Source organism: Oryctolagus cuniculus, chromosome 15, assembly GCF_964237555.1.
Source record: "Oryctolagus cuniculus chromosome 15, mOryCun1.1, whole genome shotgun sequence".
NCBI classification, from domain to species: domain Eukaryota; kingdom Metazoa; phylum Chordata; class Mammalia; order Lagomorpha; family Leporidae; genus Oryctolagus; species Oryctolagus cuniculus.
In genome coordinates this window covers 253,432-278,525 of record NC_091446.1, presented here as the reverse complement: position 1 = coordinate 278,525, position 25,094 = coordinate 253,432, and the positions used below count along the sequence as shown (strand labels likewise).

General features: G+C 62.3%; 2 protein-coding genes across 4 annotated transcripts; one reads left to right on the top strand and one right to left on the bottom strand.

Moving 5' to 3' along the window:
- Window positions 1-304: 304 nt before the first annotated feature.
- On the bottom strand, window positions 305-18,429 carry TUBGCP2 (tubulin gamma complex component 2). The gene is made up of 18 exons (XM_051824350.2): window positions 18,291-18,429; window positions 15,775-15,980; window positions 15,024-15,152; window positions 14,416-14,592; window positions 12,486-12,645; window positions 10,043-10,250; window positions 9,653-9,852; window positions 9,180-9,369; window positions 8,106-8,251; window positions 7,626-7,806; window positions 7,151-7,331; window positions 4,489-4,661; window positions 4,268-4,396; window positions 3,797-3,917; window positions 3,465-3,608; window positions 3,023-3,151; window positions 1,660-1,823; window positions 305-958 (listed from the first exon to the last, which is right to left on the bottom strand). The coding sequence occupies exons 2-18, from the start codon at window positions 15,922-15,924 to the stop codon at window positions 823-825; spliced, it is 2,718 nt and encodes a 905-aa protein (XP_051680310.1). The 5' UTR covers window positions 15,925-15,980; window positions 18,291-18,429; the 3' UTR covers window positions 305-822.
- ZNF511 (zinc finger protein 511) lies at window positions 18,338-23,147 on the top strand. Of its 3 annotated transcripts, none has more exons than XM_051824360.2 (6): window positions 18,338-18,617; window positions 19,000-19,073; window positions 19,308-19,509; window positions 19,577-19,701; window positions 20,175-20,436; window positions 21,105-21,242. In XM_051824360.2, the coding sequence occupies exons 1-5, from the start codon at window positions 18,465-18,467 to the stop codon at window positions 20,431-20,433; spliced, it is 813 nt and encodes a 270-aa protein (XP_051680320.1). In that variant the 5' UTR covers window positions 18,338-18,464; the 3' UTR covers window positions 20,434-20,436; window positions 21,105-21,242. The 3 variants fall into 3 exon arrangements, with proteins under 3 accessions (XP_051680320.1, XP_051680322.1, XP_051680321.1); XM_051824362.2 differs by having other exon boundaries at window positions 18,346-18,617; window positions 20,292-20,436; XM_051824361.2 differs by lacking the exon at window positions 20,175-20,436 and adding an exon at window positions 21,682-23,147 and having other exon boundaries at window positions 18,367-18,617; window positions 21,105-21,254.
- The last annotated feature ends 1,947 nt before the right edge of the window (window positions 23,148-25,094 follow it).

Genomic DNA, 25,094 nt, shown 5'->3' with positions numbered 1-25,094 from the left:
GTCTCCAGGACAGCAGGGCCACCCCCAACACGAAACACATGAAGATACCTGGGGCATCTTGGTGACGGACCCGCTGCTAGCGCTGGGGACAACACGGCTCCCGTGTGACTTTTCTCCCCTCCCTGCCCTGTTGTGAGTCACACGGGGGGAGATAGGGGGCTGCACAAGGGGCCAGCCATGTCCCTTCCTGAGAGCCGACCTGCACCCACAGAACACAGCTGCGCACCCTCACGGCTGGGGGACAGGGGCAGGTCAGCCCCGCGCTGGGGGCCGCTTCCTTGCTCACACACTTTGCACAACACCGTGTGGCAACATGTTTACTCCAGATCAGCCTATACACGGCACAGGGCAAGCCACCCAGCCCCACCGCCTTGGGTTCAGATCCACTTCCTCCTGACCTCCCAGCCCAGCTCCCTGACTAAGGAACCCCCCCGGGTGGGTGTTCAGGGCTGGGTTTTCAAAGAGGCACACGTGAAATTCAGTAGGCAGGGGCAGCGTGGCCAGGGCTGGCTGTGCCGTCCACGCCAGAATTGGGGAACAGACAGGGCAGAAGTGTGGGGTGGGGGGAGCCAGGGGGTGAGCAATCCACCTACGGGAGGCCAGGAAGCTGCCCTCATCACAGGGACAAGGCTGCCCCCTAGCGGCTGAGCCCAGTGTCGCAGGAATCAAGGACGGCTCAGAACCAGGTGTTTCTGCTCGGCCTGTATGTGAGGCCCAACGCCCGGGAAACCCAGGAGAGCAGCAAACACTGACAGCAACTCGGACGCCTCCACGGCAGCCAGCGGCACGCAGCACCACAGCCTTCCAGCCTGCGGCCAGGGCTCACTGTGCAGTGACCGCCACCCTGGGCACTGCTGCCGGGGGTCCCCGGGGGCCAGGCACATGGGGGGCGGCCCTCTGGCTCCTCTCTGCAGACAGGCGCTCCAGGCGCTCCGCGTAGAAGCCGTTGAAGTCCAGCCTGTGGGGGAAAGGAGTAGAGCTGGGTCCTCTGGGGAGGAAAGGCACAGCCTCTTCAGCCCCGTGGACTCCTGCTGGGCCGCCCATCACAACCATGCACAGCCCACTGCCCAGCTCCAGACGGCCCTCACTGGCTTTTTTTTTTTATTCCAAAGGCAGGGTAACAAGAAGGAGGAGAGAGGGAAATGGGGAAGGGGGGGGAGGAGAGAGGGGGAAAGGGGGAGAAAGGTATCCTCTATCCTCTGGTTCACTCCCCAAATGGCCGTAATGGCTTGGCAGGGCAGGCCGAGGTCCAAGCACTTGGGCCATTTCCACTGTTCTCCCAGGTCATCAGCAGGAAGCTAGATGGGAAGTGGAGCAGCTGGGACTTGAACCTGCGCTCTGGGACGCAGACTCCAAAGCTGGCCCCTTCACAGCTTTTAAACGACACCGAGATGTGAACTTAGACACAAGAAAGCTCAAGACTGGCCTCCAGCAGACAAGGCTGCCGGTGTGAGGGGCAGGGCCTGCTCCGGGCTCCTGGTCACCCCAGTAGCCGCTGGCAACAGTTCCCTGCTTAGGAACTCAGGGTGTCTGTGTGGCACCTTCCTGAGGTCAAAAGCTCCCCTTCTTGCTCATGCCCACCCGAGGGACGGGGAGCTGCCCCTTCCCATGGGGCAGAGCGCAGAGCCTGCCTCTGCTGGCACAGGCCCCAGCACCCACCTGGAGATGACGCTGGCCATGCCGTGCTCACAGTCACTGGTGCTGTAGACACTCAGCCGGGCCAGAAGGTCAAGCAGATGGGCAGAGAAGTTCTTGTCGAAGTTGCTGATGGTGGCCTCGAAGCCAAAAGCCAGCTGAGAGGTATCCATGTGCTCGGTCAGGTGCTGAGGCGAGACAAAGACCAGAGCAGATGAGCAGGTGCCCTGTGGCCACCATACCTCCCTGTGGAGCCACAGGCTCTTTTTTTTTTTTTTAAAGGTTTATTTATTTGAAAGTCAGAGATGGGCCGGTGCTGTGGTATAGTGGGTTAAAGCCCCAGCCTGCAGCGCCGGCATCCCATAAGGGCGCTGGTTCAAGTCCTGGTTGTTCCGCTTCGATCCAGCTCTCTGCTATGGCCTGGAAAGTCAGTGGAAGATGGCCCAAGTCCTTGGGCTCCTGCACCCACGTGGAAGACCCAGAAGAAGCTCCTGGCTCCTGGCTTCGGATCAGCTCAGCTCTGGCCACTGCGGTCATTTGGGGAGTAAACCAGCAGATGGAAGACCTCTTTCTCTCTGGCTCTACCTCTGTAACTCTTTCAAATGAAAAAATAATTTAAAGAGAGAGGGAGAGAGAGGGGAAAGACACACAGGGAAGGAGAGGGAGAGGGAGAGGGAGGGAGGGAGGGAGGGGAAGCAAGAGAACGCTTCTATCCACTGGGTCACTCCTCAAATGGCTCCAATGGCCAGGGATGGGCCAGGCCGAAGCCAGGAGCCAGGAGCTCCATCCAGGTCTCCCACGTGGGTGCAGGAGTGCAAGGACTTGGGCCATCTTCTGCTTTCCCAGGAGCATCAGCAGGGAGCTGGATCAGCAGTGGAGCAGCCAGGTCTCAAGCCAGAGCCCATATGGGATGCTGGCTCTGCAGGCAGAGGCTTAGCTTTCTACACCACAGAGCCAGCCCCCAACCAGTTTTTTAATTACTGCACCGCTCACCCCTCCTTCTTTGAAAGAAAAAAGAAAAAATAGATCCAGGATGATTTCATGTGACAGAGGTGAGCAGCCGAGACCGGGGCACCTGGAGAACACGTCAGGCTCCTGCGGCCGCGGGGTGGGGGCAGCGCTGATGGAGCGCAGACTCCGCAGCACCCACGGCCCCTCCTCCTGCTGTCCCTGCGCTGCAGGCCAGCCTCTTCCTGTCCCTGACTGGGGCCACCGCGCCCCACTGGCTTCCTCTGCAGCCCCAGAGCGCACATGGCCCTTCCAGCCAAGGGCGAGCCACTGGTGCCCTGGGGTCAGCCCACACAACACCGTGCTTGTGTTGGGAACCTCAGGCACCAAGTTGCCGACCGCGGCGTGGCCATCAGAACAGGGGCCCAAGCCCACGCACCTTCCTGGCGGACTCCTTCTTGGTGCGCTCCTCGGCCCGCTCCGCCTCCGTGGGTGGCCCCAGCATGGTGCCGTGCTCCAGCGTCAGCCGGCCCAGCTCGCCGTCCAGTTTCATGCTCTGTGCGAACTTCTAGGGGTTCCCAGGGGAGAGCTGCTGTTAGCCCCGAGCGCAGGCTCTGGGTGCAGAAGGTGCAGTGGAGCACCAGCCGTGCCACGGCCTGCAGCTTCCCTGGGGACCTGGTATGCTCCAAGCACCTGCGCAGTGGGGCTCCCACCGCCACCCTCACCTTCCTCAGACCTCGAGCTGCTCCCGCCACTGGACACTCACTTTCGGCACCACCGTTTCTGGGTAACCATTTGTGACAAGGGCCCCAGATACAGAGCCCAGCGCGGCGGGGACATGTGGGAGGACAGCCGGGGCAGGCCTCGGGCACAGGGCGCACCTGCATGCAGTTGGTGAACATGACGCACACGGACATGAGCTTGGAGAAGACCTTCAGCAGCTCGGGGTTGGTCAGCATGCAGTCCTTCAGGCAGTTGTCCAGGAAGCTCGTGTGGTGGCCCAGGACGTCGTCGATGTTGCAGGCCTGCGGAGACAGGTCGGGCCTGTTCTCGGGGACGGCTGTGCCCAGGCCTCTCCCTGCCTCTCCTTCTCTCGTCCCCGTGCACTAGGCTGCACAAGCAGCAGCGGGAAGGAGCAACGCTGGGACGCTCGCCCAGCCCTCGCCGAGCCTGACCTGCACCTGGCCCTCGCAGCTTGGGAGGGGCCACTCACAGACTTGAGGTTCCGCTCCAGGACGTGCCAGGTGGGCTCCATGACCTCGAACATCATGTAGTACTGGATGTTCTGCACAAAGTTCAGCATGCGCTGCCGCAGGGTGAAGGCGCTGGCAAACCTGGGGACGCAGGGCAGAAGTGCGGCAGCCCCGTGCGGCGTCCACACACGCACACCGCAGTGCCGCTTCAGCGCCGGCTGGATGCTAGCACAGAGCTCTTGGGGCACCGGGGCCCACTCTGGCAGCATCAGATCTCCGGCATCGGCTCCCCGTCCCTGTGTCCTGCAGGACAGCACCCAGCAGCCTGACCTGGAGCCGCGCGCAGAGGCCCCCACCCTGGCGATGATCTCATCATGCGGGCAAATTCCCCCAGCACTGGCGGCCACTGGGCTGCCCGGCACCACACCGCCCCAGGAAAGCTGACGGGCAAGCATCATCACAGCCCTACGGCAGGGCCGGGGCACACGCACCACTTGGCCGAGGTCAGCGTGTGCTGCTTGGCAGTCTTGTTGCTGATCCAGACGTTGCAGAGCTGCCGCTCCACGTGCTTGCAGTAGAACATGTGCCGGAAGAGCATTTGGTAGCGCGTGAGGGCCTTCCTGTGGGGCGAGGCGGCGCTGTGCTCTGCACGCTCGGGCGGCGGGCACGCCTCAGCAAAGCCCCTGCAGCCGCCCGGGCGGCCGGCCCTCACCTGCTGATGATGAGCGACAGGGGCCACTTGACGATGTAGTCGAAGGAGAAGGCCTCCAGGCCGCTGAGCGTGAGCTCTGTGGGGTCCGCCTGGGCCATCGCCTTCTCCTGCCTGGTCTCGATGGCCAGGACCCGCAGCAGCTGGGTGACGAGGTCGTGAGGCATCAGGTCAATCTTGGGGGACAGAGAGAAGCAAGCATGTGCTTTTCAGAGGACAAAGCCCAGAGCACGCCTGCACGGTGGGCTGGAGGAGCAACTCGGGCTGCACACACAGCTCTGTGGACACCCTCGGTGCAGACCAGAGCACAGGACGCACACACAGAGGCGCTGCTCTCCAAGAGCCACGGCACAGTCACACAACCCTGACTCCCTCAGGCCGGGGACCTGTGCACCGGCGGGCACCAGGCTGAAGGTGGCACACGTGAGAGGTACAATTGCATCCCAGCCAACAGTGCTGCCCACCACAGCCGTGGACTCAGCCACGTGCCAGAGGCAGGGTGTGACTCCTTATAAATCAATAAAAAGAACGACACAGTAGAAAATAAAAGAACCCAAAATTTACAAGTGCATTTCTCAGAAAAGAGAAGCAAGGACAGAACAAAGCAAAACACGAGGTAGAGTTAGAAGCAGCGCAGCCAGGCCAGCGCTCGCCACCACCTGCAGAGTCCTGGACACAAGAGACGGGGCCGCCCACCCAGACACAGTGGGCAGCGGGCAGCTCCCGAGACACAGGTCCAGTGACATCAGCCCAGGAGTACAGGGCCCACATGTTCGGATGCAGCAGTCTGATCAGTACAAACTTTGCTTGTTAACAAAACCCTAACACAGGAAGCAAGAACAGGCCGAGTTCCCGGGGGCGCCAGCTCTGCAGTAATGGTGACGGCACCAGCAGCACTTCCAACTGCAGAGGACGGCAGAGGCAAAGCCTGCGGGGAACCAGGGTCTGGCACACCACTGCAGCCCCCGGAACCGCGGCACTGCCCCCAGGGGTACACGGAGGCCACACGAGTGGCAGCTCACACAGCTGAGGGGCTGCTTCCCGCTAACGCACCTGCGAGATGGCGGAGGACCCCCCCCCTTGAGCAGGGCCATTCAGCCTGGCCCAGCCCTGGCTGTTGTGGGCATTTGGGGAGTGAACCAGCAGATGGAAGCTCGCTCTCTCTGTCCCTTGCCTTTCTTTCTTTCTTTTCTTTTCTTTCTTTCTTTTTTTTTTTTTTTTTTAAAGATTTATTGATCTGGCCGGCGCCACGGCTCACTAGGCTAATCCTCCGCCTTGCGGCGCTGGCACACCGGGTTCTAGTCCCGGTCGGGGTGCTGGATTCTGTCCTAGTTGCTCCTCTTCCAGGCCAGCTCTCTGCTGTGGCCAGGGAGTGCAGTGGAGGATGGCTCAAGTACTTGGGCCCTGCACCCCATGGGAGACCAGGATAAGTACCTGGCTCCTGCCTTTGGATCAGCACGGTGCGCCGGCTGCAGCGCGCCAGCCATTGGAGGGTGAACCAACGGCAAAAGGAAGACCTTTCTCTCTGTCTCTTTCTCTCACTGTCCACTCTGCCTGTCAAAAAAAAAAAAAAAAAGATTTATTGATCTGAAAGTCAGAGATACACTGAAAGAGGAGAGGCAGGGAGAGAGAGGTCTTCCACCTGCTGGTTCATTCCCCAGATGGCTGCAACAGCCAAAGCTGTGCTGATCCGAAGCCAGGAGCTTCTTCCAGGTCTCCCACGCGAGTGCAGGGGCCCAAGCACTTGGGCCATCTTCTACTGCTTTCCCTGCCATAGCAGAGAGCTGGATTGCAAGTGGAGCAACCGGGACTAGAATCCGGCATCCCATGTGGTGCTTCAGGCCAGGGCTTTAACCCACTGCGCCGTAGTGCCAGCCCCATGTCCCTTGCCTTTCAAATGAGCAAATAAACCTTAGCAAAATTTTACACAACTGAATCATTGAGTATCCTCTCCAACCGCGACAGGCTAAAGCTGGAGAAGTAGCAGATGGAAAACTGCAAAATCCACAAAGACGTGGAACCTAAACACACTCCAACCACCAATGAACGGGGCAGGAGAAACCACAGGGGACCCGAAAAAGCCTGAGGCACATGGAGCAGGGAACCGAATCAGAGCACAGGCAGTGAGAGCAGGGCCCGGGGCGCCCCAGCTGTGAGTGCCAACCCTGCCGACGAAGACCCCATAAAATGAAAACCAAACCACACCCCAAACCAGGGGAAAGCAAAGCAGATTAGAGACCAAAGGGAGAACAGAGCAGCAGAGGGAGCCTGCAAGAGCCGGCACTGGGAAAGACCAGGAACTGACAGCTGCAAGCTGTGCTGATGGCGACAGACACAAACCTCCAAAAGTGGAAACCTCCAGACAGGAAGGACAACGGGACTGGGAACCAGGACAGGCGACAGAGGCAGGGGACTGCCCAGGCTGACTCGGGAACCAAGGGACGTGGGCAGCCTCCGCCCACGGGCAAAGCAGCTGGGACTCAAAAGGAGACGCAGACACCTCCCAACAAGGAAAAGCCCAGGACCCCACAGACGTCCAGACCTGACAGCACCCCTGAAACAGGACACGGCCGGCCCCCAAGGCCAGCACACAGCCAAGCGCGGGCGTGGAACGGCAGCAGCAACTCCGCGGCAGGGTGACAGACGCAGGGCCGCCCGCGCCCACCTTGAGGTCGTCTTTGAAGGGGTCGGTGTTGGCGGTGCTCATGCGCAGGGCCAGCTCCAGCAGCGCCTCCAGCCGCGTGGGCACGATGTCCTCCACCGGCTTCCTGAGCTCCTCCTCGGTGAGGTCCATGAAGTGCACGAAGAAGTCCCCCTGGTCCATCAGGAAGTAGCGCTTGATGGACCTGCGGCAGGACGGGCGGTCACGAGTGGACACAGGCGCCCGAAAGGGGCTGGGACCCAAGACAGGAGCAGAGGCTGCCAGGAGCAGCTGGGGCGCCCGGGCAGGGGTGGGGTTGGGTGGGGAGCCAGGAAGCTGGGAGCAGGTGACACATGGCAGACACCGTGGAGGGGTGGCAGGTGGGAGACCCTTCAGAGACCACACAGCCCTCAGGACGAGGCTGCTGCGGTGGCCCCTGGGGGCGGATCCCTCCCCCACCTCCCGCTCTGGGGCTGAGGTGGGCAGGCACCCAGCCGACCTCAAGTGCGCCAGCAGCTCCTGCTCGTCCATCAGGAAGTCCAGCAGCACCCTGCTGGCGTAGTTGAAGGCCTTCTCGATCTGCTCCACGTACGCCCGCTCCTTCAGCGTGTAGATGATCTCCTTCGCCACCGGGCAGGTGACGTCGTGGCCACACTCTCGGACCACATTCAGGTACTTTCCTGAGCAGAGAGAAGGGTTGCCAGGCTCTCACAAGCCCCACCCACCCGCCCTCTGGCTGCAGACTTCCGGGGGGAGGGGCTCTGCCGGGAGCAGAGGACAGCACCAGGGGATGTCTGCGTGGGTCCCAGGCTGTGAGACGGGGACTGGGCTGGCCTAGTAGGCACAGGGCCCTGACAGCTTCTGTGGCACCAACATTGTCAAAGGTCAGGCAGAGTCACCCAGCGGCAGGGACCACAGCAGGTGCGCGGCTGGGCTGTGCCCAGGCAGAGTCCCTGGCAGGGGCCTCCAGGGCCCGCACCTGTGCTCAGGATCTTGTCGGCCATCTTCTGCAGGAAGGACGGGATCTGCTGCGGCACGATGGTGTACCGCTGGTCCCAGTACCTGTCGTTGTAGTCCTCCTGGATCTTCTCCTTGCGCAGCTCATGCTCCTCAACCATGAACTCGCTGCAAGCCACGGGGCCCAGGTGTGAGCAAAGCAAGCGGCTTCCAGCACCACCCCGGGGCACTCGCTTCCACCAACCCTGCAAGGGCCGTCACTTCTCAACCGTGAGTTACAATAAACCTACAGGAGCTGCCACCTGGGGCACTGGCACCTTATCCCGAATGGGCTCAAGTCTCTGCTTCCAACCCAGCTCTCTAGGAAGGCAGTGACCAATGGCCCAAACTAGGCCCCTGCCGGCCACGTGGAAGACCCAGATGGGGTCCTGGGCTCCCAGCTTTGCCCCGGACCAGCCTCAGCCACTGTGGCCATCTGGGGAGTAAACCAGCAGATAGGTGATCTCTCTCTCTCTCTCTCTCACCTCTCCGTCTCTGTCTCTTTCAAATAAATGAACCTTTAAAGAATAAAATGAACCTAGAAACCTCACCCCGAAACTGGATATTTAACCTGGAGTCAGGGGAACTCAAGGGTGCACAGAGCTGGATGGCGACTGATCTACCTCTCCTGGAATTTAGCATTTGCCTCCACGATGAACACAGGCTCTGAAACAGCACTGGCGTCAGGGGCCGTGAGCCCGACACCGTCAGGGCATATTCCCGAGGAGTCACCGTGGCAAGCTGGGCGCTGTGGTGTGAGGCCCAGCCAGACGCCTGCACTGCAGGCTCACTTCTCCCATCTTAACACCAAAGAACCAAAGCTCTGGGTGTGGACAGTGCCCCCGTCACTCGAACGCCCACAGCGGAAGCACCTACAGGCAGTGTCACACCTGGAAGCCCAAGGATCCCGAATCAAGGCAGCGCCAACGTCCCCTACACAACACACTAGTCACCGGGTGCAGCCAATCGCACCCCAGCCCTCGGCTGTGCACACAGGCTCTGTCTGGGGGACGGCGGCCGCGCATGGCCACGGGGCCCTGGCTGAGCAGGGGCCTACCTGTAGGGGTCATGGATGATCCCCCGATAGATCCACCTCTCCAGAACCTCAAAGTAGGGTGCGCTGGCCGCCTTGGTCAGGTACAGGCACAGCTCCTGAGCCTGGCTGTCGCCTGTGTAGTTGAAGCTCCTGTCGTGGAGCAGGCTCAACGTTGCTCCCCCGAGGCACTCACCCTTATCCACAGAGGTGGCTGCAGGGAGCAGGGGGGCTCAGAGCTGGGGACCCACAGGCGTCTCCTGGGGCTCCTCCCACTCTCATGCGACAGGTGCTCCTCCTCTGGGAGCACCCCCAACTGTGAAGATGTCACCGGCACCTAAAGCTCGTCAAAAAGCTCCCGGGCTTTCTCCCACAAATCCGTAAAACATAAAGCAACACAGGCTTTGGTACAGGCCTCTGGGTCTGGAAGTGCGAACCACACAGCCCCTCCCGGCCTGGACCGCCCCTCACGCGCTGCCCCCAGGCTGGCTGCATACCGAGGGAGGCCAGGATGTCCACGGTGCGCATGGCCGGCTGCACGTAGAACCAGAGCTTCTGCAGGGACAGGAGACCCTGCCTGTGCAGCTGCTCCAGCTGTGTGACCAGGATCAGGTACTCCTTCACGAGGGTGCGCATGGCGGCCGCCAGGGCGTGGTTCACCTGCCCGTACTCGAAGGACGACTTCTCCTCAATGAACCTGCCAGGAAAACACCCCAGGGCCGCCCTGAGCAGGAGCACAGGGCTCACTCAGCCCCGTCCCTGCTGGAAGCAGGGAGCCAGGACGCCGGGCAGGGACTTGCCCCACAGCGGGACAGGCACGGCCTCTGCGCTCACCAGCAGACGCCTTGTTGCCTACACAGGACGGGCTCCTGGGGCTGAGCACCTACCTGGTCACGGTGGAATAGCTGGCAGCCACGGGGAGAATTCTGTTTACCAGCTCCCGGATGGACAGGTCCAGGTTGGGGTCCACGAGGAAGGTGCGGCTCTGCCTCCCGGCCAGGGGCTGGGCAGTGATATACTTGCCATCCACACCCACCAGCACGTACAGCAAGTCCTCCACCACAGCGGACTCCTGGGAAGCCAAGGGCAGCGCACCTGCAGGGCACAGACGGGGCAGGCTCGCAGGGCCCCACTGGCCAGTCACACCTGCCTTCACTGGCACAGGCAGTCAGTGACTTCAAGTGACCGCAGGTCAGGAGCTCAGACACTGTGGCAGCAAGGCAGGTGCAGACTGCCCCGGCTCCTCCCACTGAGCACAGGCCCTGGACACCTGACACCTGGGGGGCACAGCGGGGGCAGCGTGCTCCCAGCACCAGCCATGCTTGTAGGCTCCTCCTTAAGATGACACCGTTCCAAACTTGAAGAACTCAACTGTTTTCACTCCCCAGATGGCTGCAACAGCCGGGGCTGGGCCCAAGCCAGGAGCCACACCTCCTTCTGGGTCTCCACATGGGTGCAGGAGACTAAGCACCTTAGCCATCTTCTGCTGCCTTCCCAGGTGTATTAGAAGGGAGCTGGATGAGAAGCAGAGCAGCCGGACTTGAACCATCGCTCCAGTGTGGGAGGGATGCTGGCACTGCAGGTGGCGGCCCAACCTGCTGTGCCGACACCCGCCCCAAGAACTGCGTTTCTGTCACATGCACCGAGACGGCTGCAGGATGCATGCAACCTGACAGACCGCCGAGCAGCAGGAGCGAACCTCCAGCTGACAGTGGGGCTGTCCCGGATGTCCCCACACACTCAGTGGGGGCCAATCAACCAGGGTGCAGGGGGCCAGCACTGGTGCAGTGGGTTAAGCCGCAGCTTTCAGCACCAGCATCCCTTACTGCAGTACTGACTCAAGGGCCTGCTGCTCTGTTTTCCATCCAGCTGCCTGCTAACGGCTTGGGATGCAGCACAAGACGGCCCAGGTGCGTGGGCCCTGCACCCATGTCGGGGACAAGGATGGAGTTCCTGGCTCTTCTGGCTTCGGCCTGGCCTAGCTCCGGCCACTGTGGCCATTTGGGGAGTGAACCAGAGGTTGGAAGATCTCAATCTTTAAACATGAAACCAGAAAGCCACAGCCTGGGACCTTGTGGGGGCATTAGAGGGCACACTTGTGTGGTTCACAAAACCACTGAGCGTGGCCTCACACACCTGCTGGGAAGGGAAGTGTCCCACAAGGGCAGCGGAGGCTGGCCCAGGCAGCAGCCACGTGGCAAACACTGGGATCACAGCGCTTGCTCCTGTGCTCGCAGCTCCGTTTCTCCCCAGGCCTGTCCTGTTTCTCCCGGGCCTGAAGGCCCGACTCCAGCGACATCTGACCCCACCTCTGCTGGCCTGTCCTGTTTCTCCCGGGCCTGAAGGCCCGACTCCAGCGACATCTGACCCCACCTCTGCTGGCCTGTCCTGTTTCTCCCCGGGCCTGAAGGCCCGACTCCAGCGACATCTGACCCCACCTCTGCTGGCCTGTCCTGTTTCTCCCCGGGCCTGAAGGCCCGACTCCAGCGACATCTGACCCCACCTCTGTTGGCCTGTCCTGTTTCTCCCGGGCCTGAAGGCCTGACTCCAGTGACATCTGACCCCACCTCTGCTGGCCTGTCCTGTTTCTCCCCGGGCCTGAAGGCCCGACTCCAGCGACATCTGACCCCACCTCTGCTGGCCTGTCCTGTTTCTCCCCGGGCCTGAAGGCCCGACTCCAGCGACATCTGACCCCACCTCTGCTGGCACTCAGGTGCTGCCTCTGGCTCACTCCCACCACTCGGCTCACCTCGGCCTGGAAGCCCTGGGGAGCAGCACAAGTGCTGTGCGAGCGCGCGCTTCACTTCCCCAGGTGCTCACCTGGGTGCCGCATCTGGCCGCGAGTCTGCTCCCTCAACAGTGTGTGCTGACCGCCTGCGATGCCACTCCGCATGCCCGCCACTGCACGAGTGCAGAGACCAGACAGCAAGGAAAGCAGGCGCATGGCATCACCCTGCCACACTAGGCGTGACCACAGTGTGGACAGCCGTGGGGGCACTGCTGGGATTTCTGGCTGAGCTCTGAGGGTGCACAAGGCTTCATGAATACTCCAGGGACAGGGGTACGAGGTGCCAGCGCCCCCAAACAGACTGGCCAGAGACAGGCTGAGGGCCAGACGGTGCCAGCCTGGCTGAGCTGCTCACCGTGGGGGGGGGGGGATCAGCGTCCCTGGAGAGGCCACAAAGAACAGAGGCTGACACCAGACAGCTACACGGAGGCCAGAGAGGGACCCAGAGGACAGCAGGGAGCAGCTGGCGACGGCCCCGCCATCACCACGTGAGTAGACGTGCTCTGTTGTCGCCAGGAGTCAGAAGCAAACCCCTTACCTACCTATAGGCAAAGCCACGTCAGTGCTCAGCCCAGAGGCAATCAGAAAGTCGCCGGCCAGTGCTGGCCTCTCATACACCCACGCTGGAAAGACAGGCAAGGGCTGGCCCAAATTCTTCTTGTTCTGCTTGTCTCGAAGCATCTTTCTTGTGAGTTCTAAAGACTGGTGAGGACATTTTTAAAGAAGCAGAAAGACATACTTCAGTGAGCGTACTGGTGGTGGGGCTGGCGCTGTGGCGTAGCAGGTAAAGTCATCGCCTGCAGTGCTGGCATCCCATGGGGCACTGGTTTGAGTCCCAGCTGCTCCACTTCACATCCAGCTCTCTGCAAATGTGCTTGGGAAAGCAATGGAAGATGGCCCAAGTCCTTGGGCCCCTGCATTCACATGGGAGACCCGGAAGAAGCTCCTGGCTCCTGGCTTCGGATCAGCCTAGCTCCAGCCTTTGCGGCCAATTGGGGAGTGAACAAGTGGTTGAAGACTTCCTCTCTCTCTCTGCCTCTCTGTAACTCTGCCTTTCAAATAAATAACTAAATCTTTAAAAAAATAAAAAGACACTGGTGAAATCAACACACCTGTGGCATCACAGTCGCTCATTTCACACACAGGAGTTTATCAAGCAGAGAGGAAGCCAGCTACAACACCAGGGCTGGAGAACAGGACAGATGGGAGGCCTGGTCCCCTTTCTCAGGGGTCTTGGTCCAGTAAGGGGCCCACAGCAAGTCCCAGGTACCATACAGAATCACACCCAGGAGAGGCAAGAAGTATAAGAGGAAGAAACAACCCAGAGATCTGGGGAAGCACCCAGACTAAGAGGAAGCAGACAGGAAGCAAGACTCCTGGTGGCCCAGGAAGGCTGAGCCTCACTAGCGCTACTTATCTCTTGCATCTGGAATTCCAGAATGTTCACTCACTTATCTGAGGCAGGAGTCAGCACTCCGATCCACTTTCTGCTCTCCAAATGCCTGTACTGGGGGGAACAGGGCCAGGCCAAAGGCAGGAGTCAGGATCTCAATCCAGGTCCCCAGGTGGCCGGCAGGTACCTAACCACTTGAGCCATCCATCACCTGCTTCTGCACTGTCAGGACGCTGCGGCCACGAACTGGAGCTGGGAATTGAAGCCACGTGCTCTACCAGAGAACTGGGCATCGTAACCACTGGGCTACAAGCCAGCTCCCGTCCAGAACTCCCAAGGACAGTCACCCTGGAGAGCGAGGCTCCGCATCAAGCCTCTGCTCCCCTAAATGCAGGTTGATTTACTAATTATCAAAGATTTATTTGAAAAGCAGAATTACAGAAAGAGAGGAACAGAGAACAGAGATATTAATCCATCTGCCATCCACTGGTTCACTTTCCAAATCACTAAAACGGCCGGGGGTGGGTCAGGCTGAGGCTGTGAGCCCAGAGCTCCACCCTGGTCTCCCACCTGGGTAGCAGGGCACTCAGGCCGTCCTCTGCTGCTTTCCCGGCACAGCAGCAGGGAGTTGGATCAGAAGTGGAGCAGCTGGGACCCAAACCAGCGCTCAGACAGGATGCCAGTGTTGCAGGCAGTGGCTTAACCTGCTGCACCACAATGCTGGCCCACAGTTTTTTTTTTTTTTTTTTTTTTAAGTTTTCTTTAAAAGGCAGAGTTACACAAACAGAGAGGGAGAGACAGGGAGCAATCTTCCATCCACTCGTTCACTCCCCAAACAGCCACAATGGCCAGAGCTTCTCCTGGGTCTCCCATGTGGGTGCAGGGGCCCAGGGATCTGGGCCGTCCTCTGCTGCTTTCCCAGGCACACTGGTGGGCAGCTGGATCAGAAGTGGAGCAGCTGGGACTAGAATTTGTGCCTGTATGGAATACCAGTGTCTCAGGCTGGCCACACCACAGTGTCAGCCCACAACAGAGAAGCGCCCACCCGGCTGGCGCTGTGGCCACCATGGCTGTGATACCTGCTGCAGCGTGGAGCCCGTGGTCACGCTGCCCAGCTGCTTTCTGAGCTCTTCCAGCTCCTGCATGGACATCTTGGAGGCCGTGGCGGAGACGCTGAAGCCGGCAGCACTGCTGGCGGCAGCGCTGGCCGCGAGCTCGCCTCTGTCCTTCGCATTCTGATGCAGATACTGCAGGGTCTGAAACATGCAGACTGTGTGTCCACAACGGGCCGGCAGAGTCTGTGCACCTCACTGGACAGTCACGCCCGGTCCTTTCTAACTCAGATGCCCACACGGGACACGAGGAGGGCCCTGCAGCCCCACAGGGAGGACACTCTGCAGTCTGCTCTGAGCTGTCCTTGTGGTCAGCACGTCCAGCGGCCCCTGAGCCTGGACTAGAGGACAGAAACCAGCAGGTCACTGGCTGGGCCCCTCTGCCTCATGTTCTCCTCACACCCGGTGCAGACCCACCCAGCCGAGGTGACGCCCGCTCGACGCACCGGCACCTGGCCTCCGGGCGTTACTGGCAGGGGGCAGGTGGGAGCTGGGCAGCAGGCACACGTCACTCGGCTCTGAGACCCTGGAGAGCGCCCTTCCCAGCGTCCCCATGTTGGGCACAGGGCGCCTACCTCTCTGTCTTCTGTAAGCTTTGACAACAGGTACACCAGGGGGTCAAGGTTCCTCGTGTTTTTGGATTTCAGTTCATCGTATTTCTTTAGAAAGTCTTCTGGAGTGCGGGAAAACTCAGCAATTTTAACCTTAAAAGCACACACATAAGTGATTTAATGGCCACAATTAAAGTCAAAAAAAACTAAACCAGGTCAGCTAAGTTACCCTATTTGTCTCTGAAAGAAAACTAACGACTCCACACAGACCCAGGCCTTGCCACGCAGCTGCTCTCGGGTCAGGCCGTGAGGGCTTTGGCCACTCGCGAGCCCCACATCTCCTGCTGTCCACGGCCCAGAGCTCGCGTGGCCGAGGGTGCTCCTGTGTGCCCCTCAGCCCCCCATCCACACGTGATCTGTCACATCCTGCCATTGCTCCGCCATCTAAATAAAACTTCCCCACTCATTTTTAGAAGACTTCAAATTCAAGATCACTTTCCACTGAAGACTTTATTTTGAACGACGTATTACTTGAACAGAGAAACAGTGCTTTAAAGGGATTTCAACGTGGCCAACGCCAGCAGCTTCTCTTCCTGTTCACAGGAAAGGCTGTGGTCTCTCCCCGGTCTCCACTTACTCATCTCTGGGGTGGGCAAAGGGCAGGAGCTGGTGTGAGACGCGGGCCGGCCTGGTGTGCAGGATGTGGTCACGGGCACCAGGGACGGGACCCGCCAGCGTGGTCCCGCAAGGCCCTGCGGAGCGGGCAGGCGCTCACCTTGGCGCTGTGGGCGGAGACGGTGGTGGAGACGTAGGGCGTCCGGTTCTTCTGCAGCAGGTCGATGTAGACCTCAGCCCCGTCGCCCCCGTGCACACGCAGCAGGCTGAGCAGCTCGTTGACGTCGTGGTGAATCCGAAACTCACTCATGGCTGCGGCTCCCCGTCACCAGCATCGCGGTGCGCCTTCCAGAGGGGAAACCAAGCCTGCAGCACACGGTGACGAGGACCTGACGTGCCACGGCTGGGCCCTGAACAGGGCAACTCGGCCCCAGCCCCCAGCTCCTTCCTGACCACCTGCCGCCTCCGTGTGCCGCCAGCTGCATGGCACTCAGCTATGCCACAGACCAGACAACCAGCCCCAGCGGGAAGAATCATTGTGACCCCAAAGGTCTTAATTCTTTTTTTTTTATGATAGGCCAAGTGACACAGAGAAAGAGAGAGAAAAGGAGATCTTTTATCTGCTGGTTCACTCCCCAAATGGCCGCAGCAGCTGGGGGTGGGCCGGGCCCAAGCCAGGAGCCGGGAAGCCCATCCAGGCTCTCCCACGTGGTGCAGGGGCCCAAGCACTGGGGCTTCCTGGGGCTTTCCCAGGTGCATCAGCAGGCAGCTGGCCTGGAGGCAGAGCAGCCAGGACTTGAACCTGCGCCCCCACATGGATGCCGCCGTCACAGATGGTGAGCCAACCCGTGTGCCAGTGCCGGCTCCCTCTGTCCTCCACCAGGGAGCCCTCAGCTGGTGGACAGAACAGACACGGCAGCTCTGCCCCTTTGGGACTCCAGGATTTGGACAGGCCGGGGGAGGGATGCTGTGCACAGGCCAAATGCATGGAGAGTGGAGCCGGGTCACGCGCGGGAGGCCCCCTCCAGGCTCTCCACCCTCTGTGTGCCGCCGCCTCCCAGGACCCACACGCTGCTTCTTCCTGCCCAGGCCCAGCTCAGGATGGGCAGGCCCCGGAGGGCGTCACGTTCTCACTGCTCCCTACACTGTTCGCCTGGGGTCATTTCAGCTCAGCCTGCCCAGGTCATCAGCTGTCCTAGGGTCCCATGTCAGTCAGACGCTCCCAGTGGACAGCAGCAGACTACACAGGCGTCCCCACCGCACTGGTGCCTGCTGCTGCCGGGGCTGCCCAGGCACTCGTGATGGGCCCGAGGGCACTGTGACTTCCCCAGACCCAAAAGCAGACTTGACAGCCCTAGAAAACCACTTGGCGTCCAACCTGGAACCTACAAGTAACGTGCAAATCCTGGAAGTCAGAGGCAAAATGATTCATGTCTGTGTTTTCTGAGTGACGGTCTCCCACCAAGTTCTCAAAGGCTCTGTGATTCCAAAATGGTTAAGAACCACTCCACAGGGCCAGCGCTGAGGCGTAGCGGGTAAAGCTGTCGCCTGCAGTGCCGGAATCCCACACGGGCGCAGGTTCCAGTCCCAGCTGCTCCACTTCCAATCCAGCTTTCTGCTGTGGCCTGGGAAAGCAGCAGACGGTGGCCCAAGTCCTTGGGCCATGTGGGAGACCTGGAGGGAGCTCCAGCCACTGCGGCCATTTGGGGAGTGAACCAGCAGACGAAGACCTCCTCTCCCTAACATAAAACAAACAAAACCCCCACCGTGCCAGCAAGCTACCGGCCCCACAGCTTCAGCGAGGCCAAGCTCTAAGTCAGACGCCCCAGCAAGCACACCAAAGGCGCCAGGCACTCGGCTTCCCGACCACGGCTGAGCGTCGGGGTGGACTCGGTCTCCTGGTCACCGCACGGGCATCCCACACTGGCCGCACGCTTCCGAGTCGGGAGGTGCTCACAGCAGCCCACGGGGCAGCACGAGGCCAGCAGGGAGCGGACGCCGGCACCCCGGGGAGTCGCCGATGCTGCCGGGCAGGCGCGGGAGGCCCAGGCCGGTTCCCACACCGCCGCCCCGCGCCCAACACCACCAGAGCCTCCTCGGACCCCCGGCCGCCAGGCCTCCTGAAGCCGGGGGCTGAGGTTCACGGTGGCCAGGTGGACACCAGGTCAAGCGCGCTGAGGGTGGGCCAGAGTCACGCATCGGACGCCACCCGCGGCCAAGAGGCTCGAGGGGTGCAACGTCCAGGCACTGACGCCAACCCGGCTGTCGGCCGGGCCGCTCTCCGGGTCTTGGACACTCCCGCGTCCTCGGCTCTGCGTCCGCGGGCACCCGGAGGCCGTCGCCTCCCGGCGTCCAGCCCGAGCTCGCGCGGGGTCACGCGGGGCCTCGGCCGCTCCGACCAGGTGGGCGCGCGCCCCCGACCAGGCTCCAGGGGTGCCGTCTGCCCGTCCCAGCACGGAAGGACCCTCCCCTCGGGCCGCACGGCGCGTCCTGGGCGCTGCCACCGCTTCCAGGGTCCCGACCGCGACGCGGGCGCTACAGGCCCCTCCGGCGGGAGCCAGCTCCGGGCCACAGGAACCGCGGCCCGGCGGGCGGAAGAGGACGGCTCGGGCCAGCGGCCCGCCCGAACCCCTGCCGGCCTTCGGAGCCCACTCAGCCCCACCACCCCGGACTCACCAGACCCCGAGGCGACCACCCAGTCCCGCGCCGCCTGCCGCCGCCGGAAGCGCACCGACGTCACATCCGGGCGGCAAGTAGGGCCCGCCCCCGGAAGCGCGCTGACGTCACGGCGCACCCTACGTTCGAGGTGGGCAGTGGCCGGCAGGCTGGGAGCCGCAGGCCCCTGAGGGGATGCTGCTGCCGCCTGCGCTGCGCGCCCGTCTGGCTGGCGGGCCTGGGGCGGCCGAGCCGCTGCCCGTGGAGCGGGACCCCGCGGCGGGCGCCTCTCCGTTCTGCTTTGCGGCGCGCCAGGAGCGCTTCCCGCGGGAGCACGAGTTCTTCGAGGTGAAGAGAGCAGAACGGTGGTCGGGGGGCGGGGCCTCGAGGGTGGGCAGGGCGGGGGCGGGGCCCTGAGGGGAGGGCCCGGAGAGATGGGCGGGGCGGGGCCTTGAGGGCGGGCACGCGTTGGGGGCGGGGCCTTGGAGTGGGTCTGGTTGGCGGGCAGGGCCCTGAGGGGCTGACTAGAGAGGAAGCGGGGACCTTGAGGGCGGGCCCGGAGAGATGGGCGTGGGGGGGCCTCCTGTGAGCGGGGCCTTGAGGGTGGGCCCGAGCGGTGGGCAGGGCCTTGAGGGGCGGGAGGTGGGCTGGGCCTGTGATGGGCTGGCCTGGGGTGTGGCAGACTGCGCCCGAGCTCCGGGGGCCCGCCCACAGCACGGCTCTCTCGCAGGAAGGGGATGTGCAGCGGCACCTGTACCTCCAGGATGTGCTCACGCAGGTGGCCGAGGTGCCGGACAGGCCCAGGTGAGCAGCTCGGGCCAGGCCCCCACCCGTCCTGTGCCCGGAGCAGCCTGAGCCGAGCGAGCGCCCCCCATCCCGCCCGCGAGCTCCAGAGGGTGGGCTCCAGGCTGCCTGCTGTGCGCATCTTCATCCGCCCCCCCCCCCCCCCCCCCGTCTGGTGCGCAGGCAGCTTTCGGGGCGTCTCGGGCGGGGGCGTGGCGACGGTCAGGGGTCCAGCTCGGCCTCTGTCCTCGCCAGGGTGCCGGAGTTCACCTGCCAGGTGGCCGGCTGCTGCCAGGTGTTCGACACGCTGGAGTGCTACGAGCACCACTACCACACGCTGCACAGGAACGTGTGCGCCTTCTGCCAGCGGGCCTTCCCCTCCGGACACCTGCTGGACGCCCACGTGCTGGAGTGGCACGACTCGCTCTTCCAGGTCCTGTCCGAGAGGCAGGACATGGTGGGTGCCGGGCCGGTGGGCGGCGGGGCGTGGCGGCGGGGCGGGCGGTGACGCGGCTGCCTTTCAGTACCAGTGCCTGGTGGAGGGCTGCCCGGAGAGGTTCAAGACCAGCGAGGCCCGGAAGGACCACCTGGTGAGGGTTCACCTGTACCCTGCAGACTTCCGCTTTGATAAAGCAAAGAAAAGCAGAGGGTAGGTGAGGGGCCTGGCCGGCGGCTGGCCGGCGGTGCCCTGGGTTCAGAGGTCACCTCTGTGCTCTGCGGCTGAGCGCCTGTGGGTGGCCCCAGCAGTGGGCAGGGGTCACTGACGGGGGGAAGGGGGAGGGCAGATCCCTGGCTCCTGGCTCTGTGCTGGGGCAGCAGAGGGGAGTTGGGAGCGAGCGGGCGGCTGCCTTCCCTGCACTCATGACTCCTGGCCTTCTGACCTCCTGACCTCTGAGCAGCCTTGGGAGCTGCCCCAGACCCCGCCCCCCTGGGGCATCAGTTTTCTGTCCTGCGGTGCAACTGCTCAGGGCCCTGGGGGAGATGCCCCCCGGGATTCTGGAATTGCGTGCTATTTCTTTGCCTTTTTTAAGAAAAAAAATTTTGGTTTATTTGAAAGAGTATGGGGGGAGAGAGGGAGGGAGGGGGAGAGAGAGATCTTCTGTCTTCTGGTTCACTCCCCAGATGGCTGCAGTGGCCAGGGCTGGACCAGGCCAATGCCAGGAGCCAGGAAGTTCATCCGGGTCTCTCACGAAGGTGCAAGGGCCTTAGCACCTGGTCCACCCTCCTCTGCTTTCCCAGGCCATCAGCAGGGAGCTGGATCAGAAGTGGAGCAGCTGGGACTCGAACCAGCACTCATGTGGGATGCAGTGCTGTACCCGCTGTGCCACAGCGCCAGCCCCGGAGGGCTCATGTTAAGGGGAAGCCTGTAGTGCTAGATTGAGAGGTTGGTATCAGGGAGGGTGTTCCCTAGTCTTGGGCGAGTCCAGTAAATCTCTCGTGAGAGGCCTTTGGGGGGCTGGGGTTGTGGTTCAGCCGGTGAAGCTGCCCCTGCAGCAGCAGCAGCCCTTACCAGAGCGCCGGGTCCACCAGCGGCTCTGCTCCCACGCCTGCTCATGCTCCTGTGGGGGGCAGTGAGGCCCAGGTGCCTGGGCCCTGCACCCACATGGGAGACCTGGTGGAGCGCCTGGCTCCCGGCTTCAGCCTGGCCCAGCCCTGGCTGTGTGGGCCTCTGGGGAGTGAGCCAGCGGAGGGAGATCTCGCCCACGTGGGTGCAGGGAGCTTGGTCGGAAGTGGAGCAGGGACACAAACTGGTGCCCACGTGGGAGGCCCACGTCCAGGCAGCTTTGTGTGCTACGCCACAGTGCTGGCCCCAGAGATAAATCCAGAAGAGCGAACCCTGGTGGGCATCTACCACGTGGCACTGAAGGAGCTGGGGTCACAGCAGGTGTGAGGTGGTTCACTGAGGGTCAGGGTTCAGCACCAAAGTGGTGCCGGTGCCGATCTGCTCCTGGCACACCACAGACTGTGCCGAAACAGTAAGAGGCTGTGGTCTCCTGGAAAGTTCTCAGGGAAATAGGACCGAAGCCGCTGGTCACTCTCTGTCTTCCACAGCCCAGCCATGCCAGGGGCCAGAGTGAGCACGTCTGCAGGAGCCCCGCGGGATGACGGGGAGCAGTCAGAAGGGGACGCCATGGAGGTCGGCGCTGAGCCTGGGGCAGCCCCGGCAGCACCCTCGGCGGAGCGGAGGGCCTCGGGTCGCAGGTCAGCCTCTGTCTTCCAGAGCCTGTCCTGGGTGTGTGCAGACCGGGCAGTGCTGGCCGCGGCCTGGGCCGAGTTCTTGCCGAGTCAGCCTGGGTTTTTCTTCAACTCTGGTTCTGGGCGGCAGGAACGCATTGGGCCCGCAGCCCTGGGGTCCTCGCAGGTTGACTGTGCTTGTGTTGGGTTAGCGCTACTTCGGACCTAATCTGGGGGAAATGCCCCAAAATGGGGAAAAACCTCCAAAGAATCCAGCCCTGGGCACCAGCAGGTGGTCAGGGTTTCTGTCAGGCGAGGTGATCTCCAGAGCCCGCCGAGGCAGGAGGGGTGGGGGTGGGATGGGCGGTGTGTCGGGCACGGGGTTGGGAGAGGGGGCTGCAGAATGAAAGGCGTGTGCGCACTGGCCTCTGCGTGACAGAGCCTTCTCTTCCAGGGTTCCCCCCACCATCTGCTTTGGCCAGGGCGCATCCCGCGGGTTTAGAAGCACCACGAGAAGAGGCAAGCACCAGTGATGGGGCCGGCAGAGGCCCCCCAGGCCGGGGCAGGCTGGCCCCTGTGGCAGGTGTGGTGGGCGGGGCCTGCTGTCCTGGGCTGGGGCCCTGCCCAGTGAGGGCAGAGCTGTTGCCAGAGCAGTGAGGCACCTGCAGGTTCTAGAAACCACGTGGGTGCCCTCTCCAAACATGTGCAATGACTTCTTCACCGATGGTCTCCTGCGTCTGGGATGGAGTGTTCTGTTCTGGACTTCAGTTTCCCGGGAGACCCGGGAGCTTCAGGCCTCTGAGAGGTTGGGGTGCCGGGAAGAGTTGGAGGAGGCGGCCCCACCGTGGGCTCAGCTGCCGAGGGCAGCTCAGACCGGGGAGACAACAGAGATCTCAGCCTGGGCACCAGGCCTGCCCAGGAGGCCCAGCGGCCACACGCCACACTGTGCTCTATACCAGAGGGCGGTCCCCCCGCTTCCCCTCACCACCCTTCTGGGCTGCGGATTTGGCCAGAGCCTGCTGCTGGCTACCTGACTCCCGACACGGGCCACACGTGGGCTCTCAGGGCCCTGGATCGCGGGGAGCGTGGCGCCAGACTCAGAGAATGCAGCAGTGCTTCCTGCACCGAAATGGACAGGTTCCAGGTGTGTGGGGCTGAAAACCAGGACCCACGTTCAGGCCCTGGCTGTGGGTGGCAGCTGGGCTGCCCCGGCCTGTGGGAACCTGTGTGAAAGCAGAAAAAAATGGAACATGGAAATTCTGTCCACTCCAGAGTCCTCCTCCCTGCCCGGTCAGTGGCACAGCGGTGCCAGCACTCCGTGTATTCTGCCAGAGTTTTCCCATGCACGGTGTTGGCTTTCCCGGGGGGACTGTGCCTTGGCAGCTGAGCCCCACCCTGGCCTCCTGCCGCCCAGCAGCCCATCCACGCCATGTTGGATCGGAAGCATTTTCCTGGAGAAGCTGCTGGCAGAGGGCGCGAGTCCCTCCAGCGTCACCACCCACCTTAGAGCAGCTCTGCTCACGCAGGACCTGCGACCCAGCCTGGGGTCCTGTGGTAAGCAGGGCCAGTGTTCTGTCTGGGAGACCCAGCCTGGGGTCATGGGGTCAGTGTTCTGTCTGGGAGACCCAGCCTGGGGTCCCATGGTCAGCGGGGCCAGTGTTCTGTCTGGGAGACCCAGCCTGGGGTCCCATGGTCAGTGGGGCCAGTGTTCTGTCTGGGAGACACAGCCTGGGGCCCTGGGGTCAGCAGGGCCAGTGTTCTGTCTGGGAGACGGGACCTCAGGTCTCTTCGCTGACGCAGTTGGCACCTGTCCCACCACCTGTCGGCTCCTGCCCTCGTCACCATTCCCAGCTTCCTCCCTGTCCCCTCTGCCTCATCTCAGCCTCAGCGGCATACAGTCAGCATACAATCTTGGATACAGCTCCGTCTCGTCTCATTTTTCCCAAGGGCACTGGGACACAGATGCCGAGCTCTCCCTCACGCCTGCACCCTGTGTCCTGGGTCCTGTGGAGGGCAGCACCATGGGCCCACGTGGTCCTCTGTGGACATTCGCAGCATCCTTGAGTAACGTGCCCAGTGTCCTTTGCCCGAGGACACTTTCATGTCCCGGCTCTGAGGCTCTCACCGACCCCCGACCTGCTGCCTTCAGAACCCAGCAGTCAGCATCACCGGTTTCTGTTTTTTTAAGATTTATTTTTTATTTGGAAGGCAGGTTACAGAGAGGAGGAGAGAGGGGGGAAAGGGGGGGAGAGAGAGAGAGAGCAGGAGAGCAGGCACTTGTATCTGCTGCTGAAGCCCGGAGCCAGGAGCTTCTTCTGGGTCTCCAACACAGGTGCAGGGCCCAAGCACTTGGGCCGTCTTCCACTGCTTTCCCAGCACATTAGTAGGGAGCTGGATCAGAAGAGGAACAGCTGCGGGGCCGGCGCTGTGCCGCAGTGGGTTAACGCCCTAGCCTGAAGTGCCGGCATCCCATATGGGCGCCGGTTCGAGTCCCAGCTGCTCCACTTCCTATCTAGCTCTCTGCTGTGGCCTGGGATAGCAGTGGAAGATGGCCCAAGTCCTTGGGCCCCTGCACCCACGTGGGAGACCCAGAAGAAGCTCCTGGCTCTTGACTTCAGATCTGCGCAGCTCCAGCCATTGCGGCCAATTGGGGTGTGAACCATCGGATGGAAGACCTTTCTCTCTCTCTCTCTCTCTCTCTCTCTCTCTCTCTCTCTCTCTCTCTCTCTCTGCCTCTCCTCTCTCTGTGTAATTCTGACTTTCAAATAAATAAAAATAAATCTTTAAAAAAAAAAAAAAAAAGGAAGAGGAACAGCTGGGACTCCAGCCGGCACTGATACAGGGTGCTGGCGCTGCAGGCAGAGGTTTAGCCTACTATGTCACGCCCGGCCCCTGGTGCAGGTTTGCTAAGAAGGCAAGGGGGCCTGGTTGCCAAGGTGACCAAGGTCCTGCTAGGCACCACTGGTCCTGAACCCCCCCCCCCCAGCCCTTTCTGTTGCCTGGCTCACGTTCCCAGCCGCCTGGAGCAAGACCTGTGCCTTGGCCATCTGTGAGTTGCGGAGACGCGGGCGGCTCTGGGCTGATAGTGTGCCGGGAGGAGCCCCATGCCAGCCCCTTGCTCCGGCCTGACTTGTTACTGTCCGGCTGCCCCTGCTGGCCCTGCGGACGCAGCTCAGGTGAGGCCAGGAAGGGGTGCACTTCAGCCCCGGCCTCTGCCAGGTTGACCTCCAGGGACGAAGCCTCGCACCTCCTGCAAGGACGCGGCTACGATCTTCCATGAGTGCCACAGCCAGCTAAAGGCCCTGGGGTGCTGGCTGAGGCCACGCCCCTCCCCTCTAATCTGTCCCTGCCCGCCGGCTCCCGCAGCGCCCTAGCTGGCCATCATTCTCCACTTCTGGCCCTCCCGCACCCCTAGTCCCGCAGCAAATCCTGCTTGCGCCTCCCGGCCCACAGCCCTGCCACCTCTGGCGGTGTCCCTGCATCTCCCTCCGCAGCCCGCGGGGCTCCATAGGGGTGGTTGGCTCTGAGGGTGCTGCGGACGTGGCAGGGTGTGTGGGGGAGACCCCGCTAAGCACTGCCCTCAGCATAGAGGCAGCACCCCCCCAAGCCCTGTCCCCAGTGGGAGACCCCTCTGAGCACTGCCCTCGGCCTAGAGGCTAGACCCACTATGGGGAGGGGTGGACCCGGGCCTCAATTTGCCCATCTGCACACGTGCAGGCGATCCAGCCTGAGGTCTGGTGCTGCAGAGGTCGAAGGCCCCAAGGGAGACCGGGAGAGGGTGCCGACCCCTGGCTGGCGTGTGGTCTGGGGCTCCTGTACATTTGGGGGCTGGGCTGGTAGAGGGGTTCTGCTGCTCCTAGGGGACCC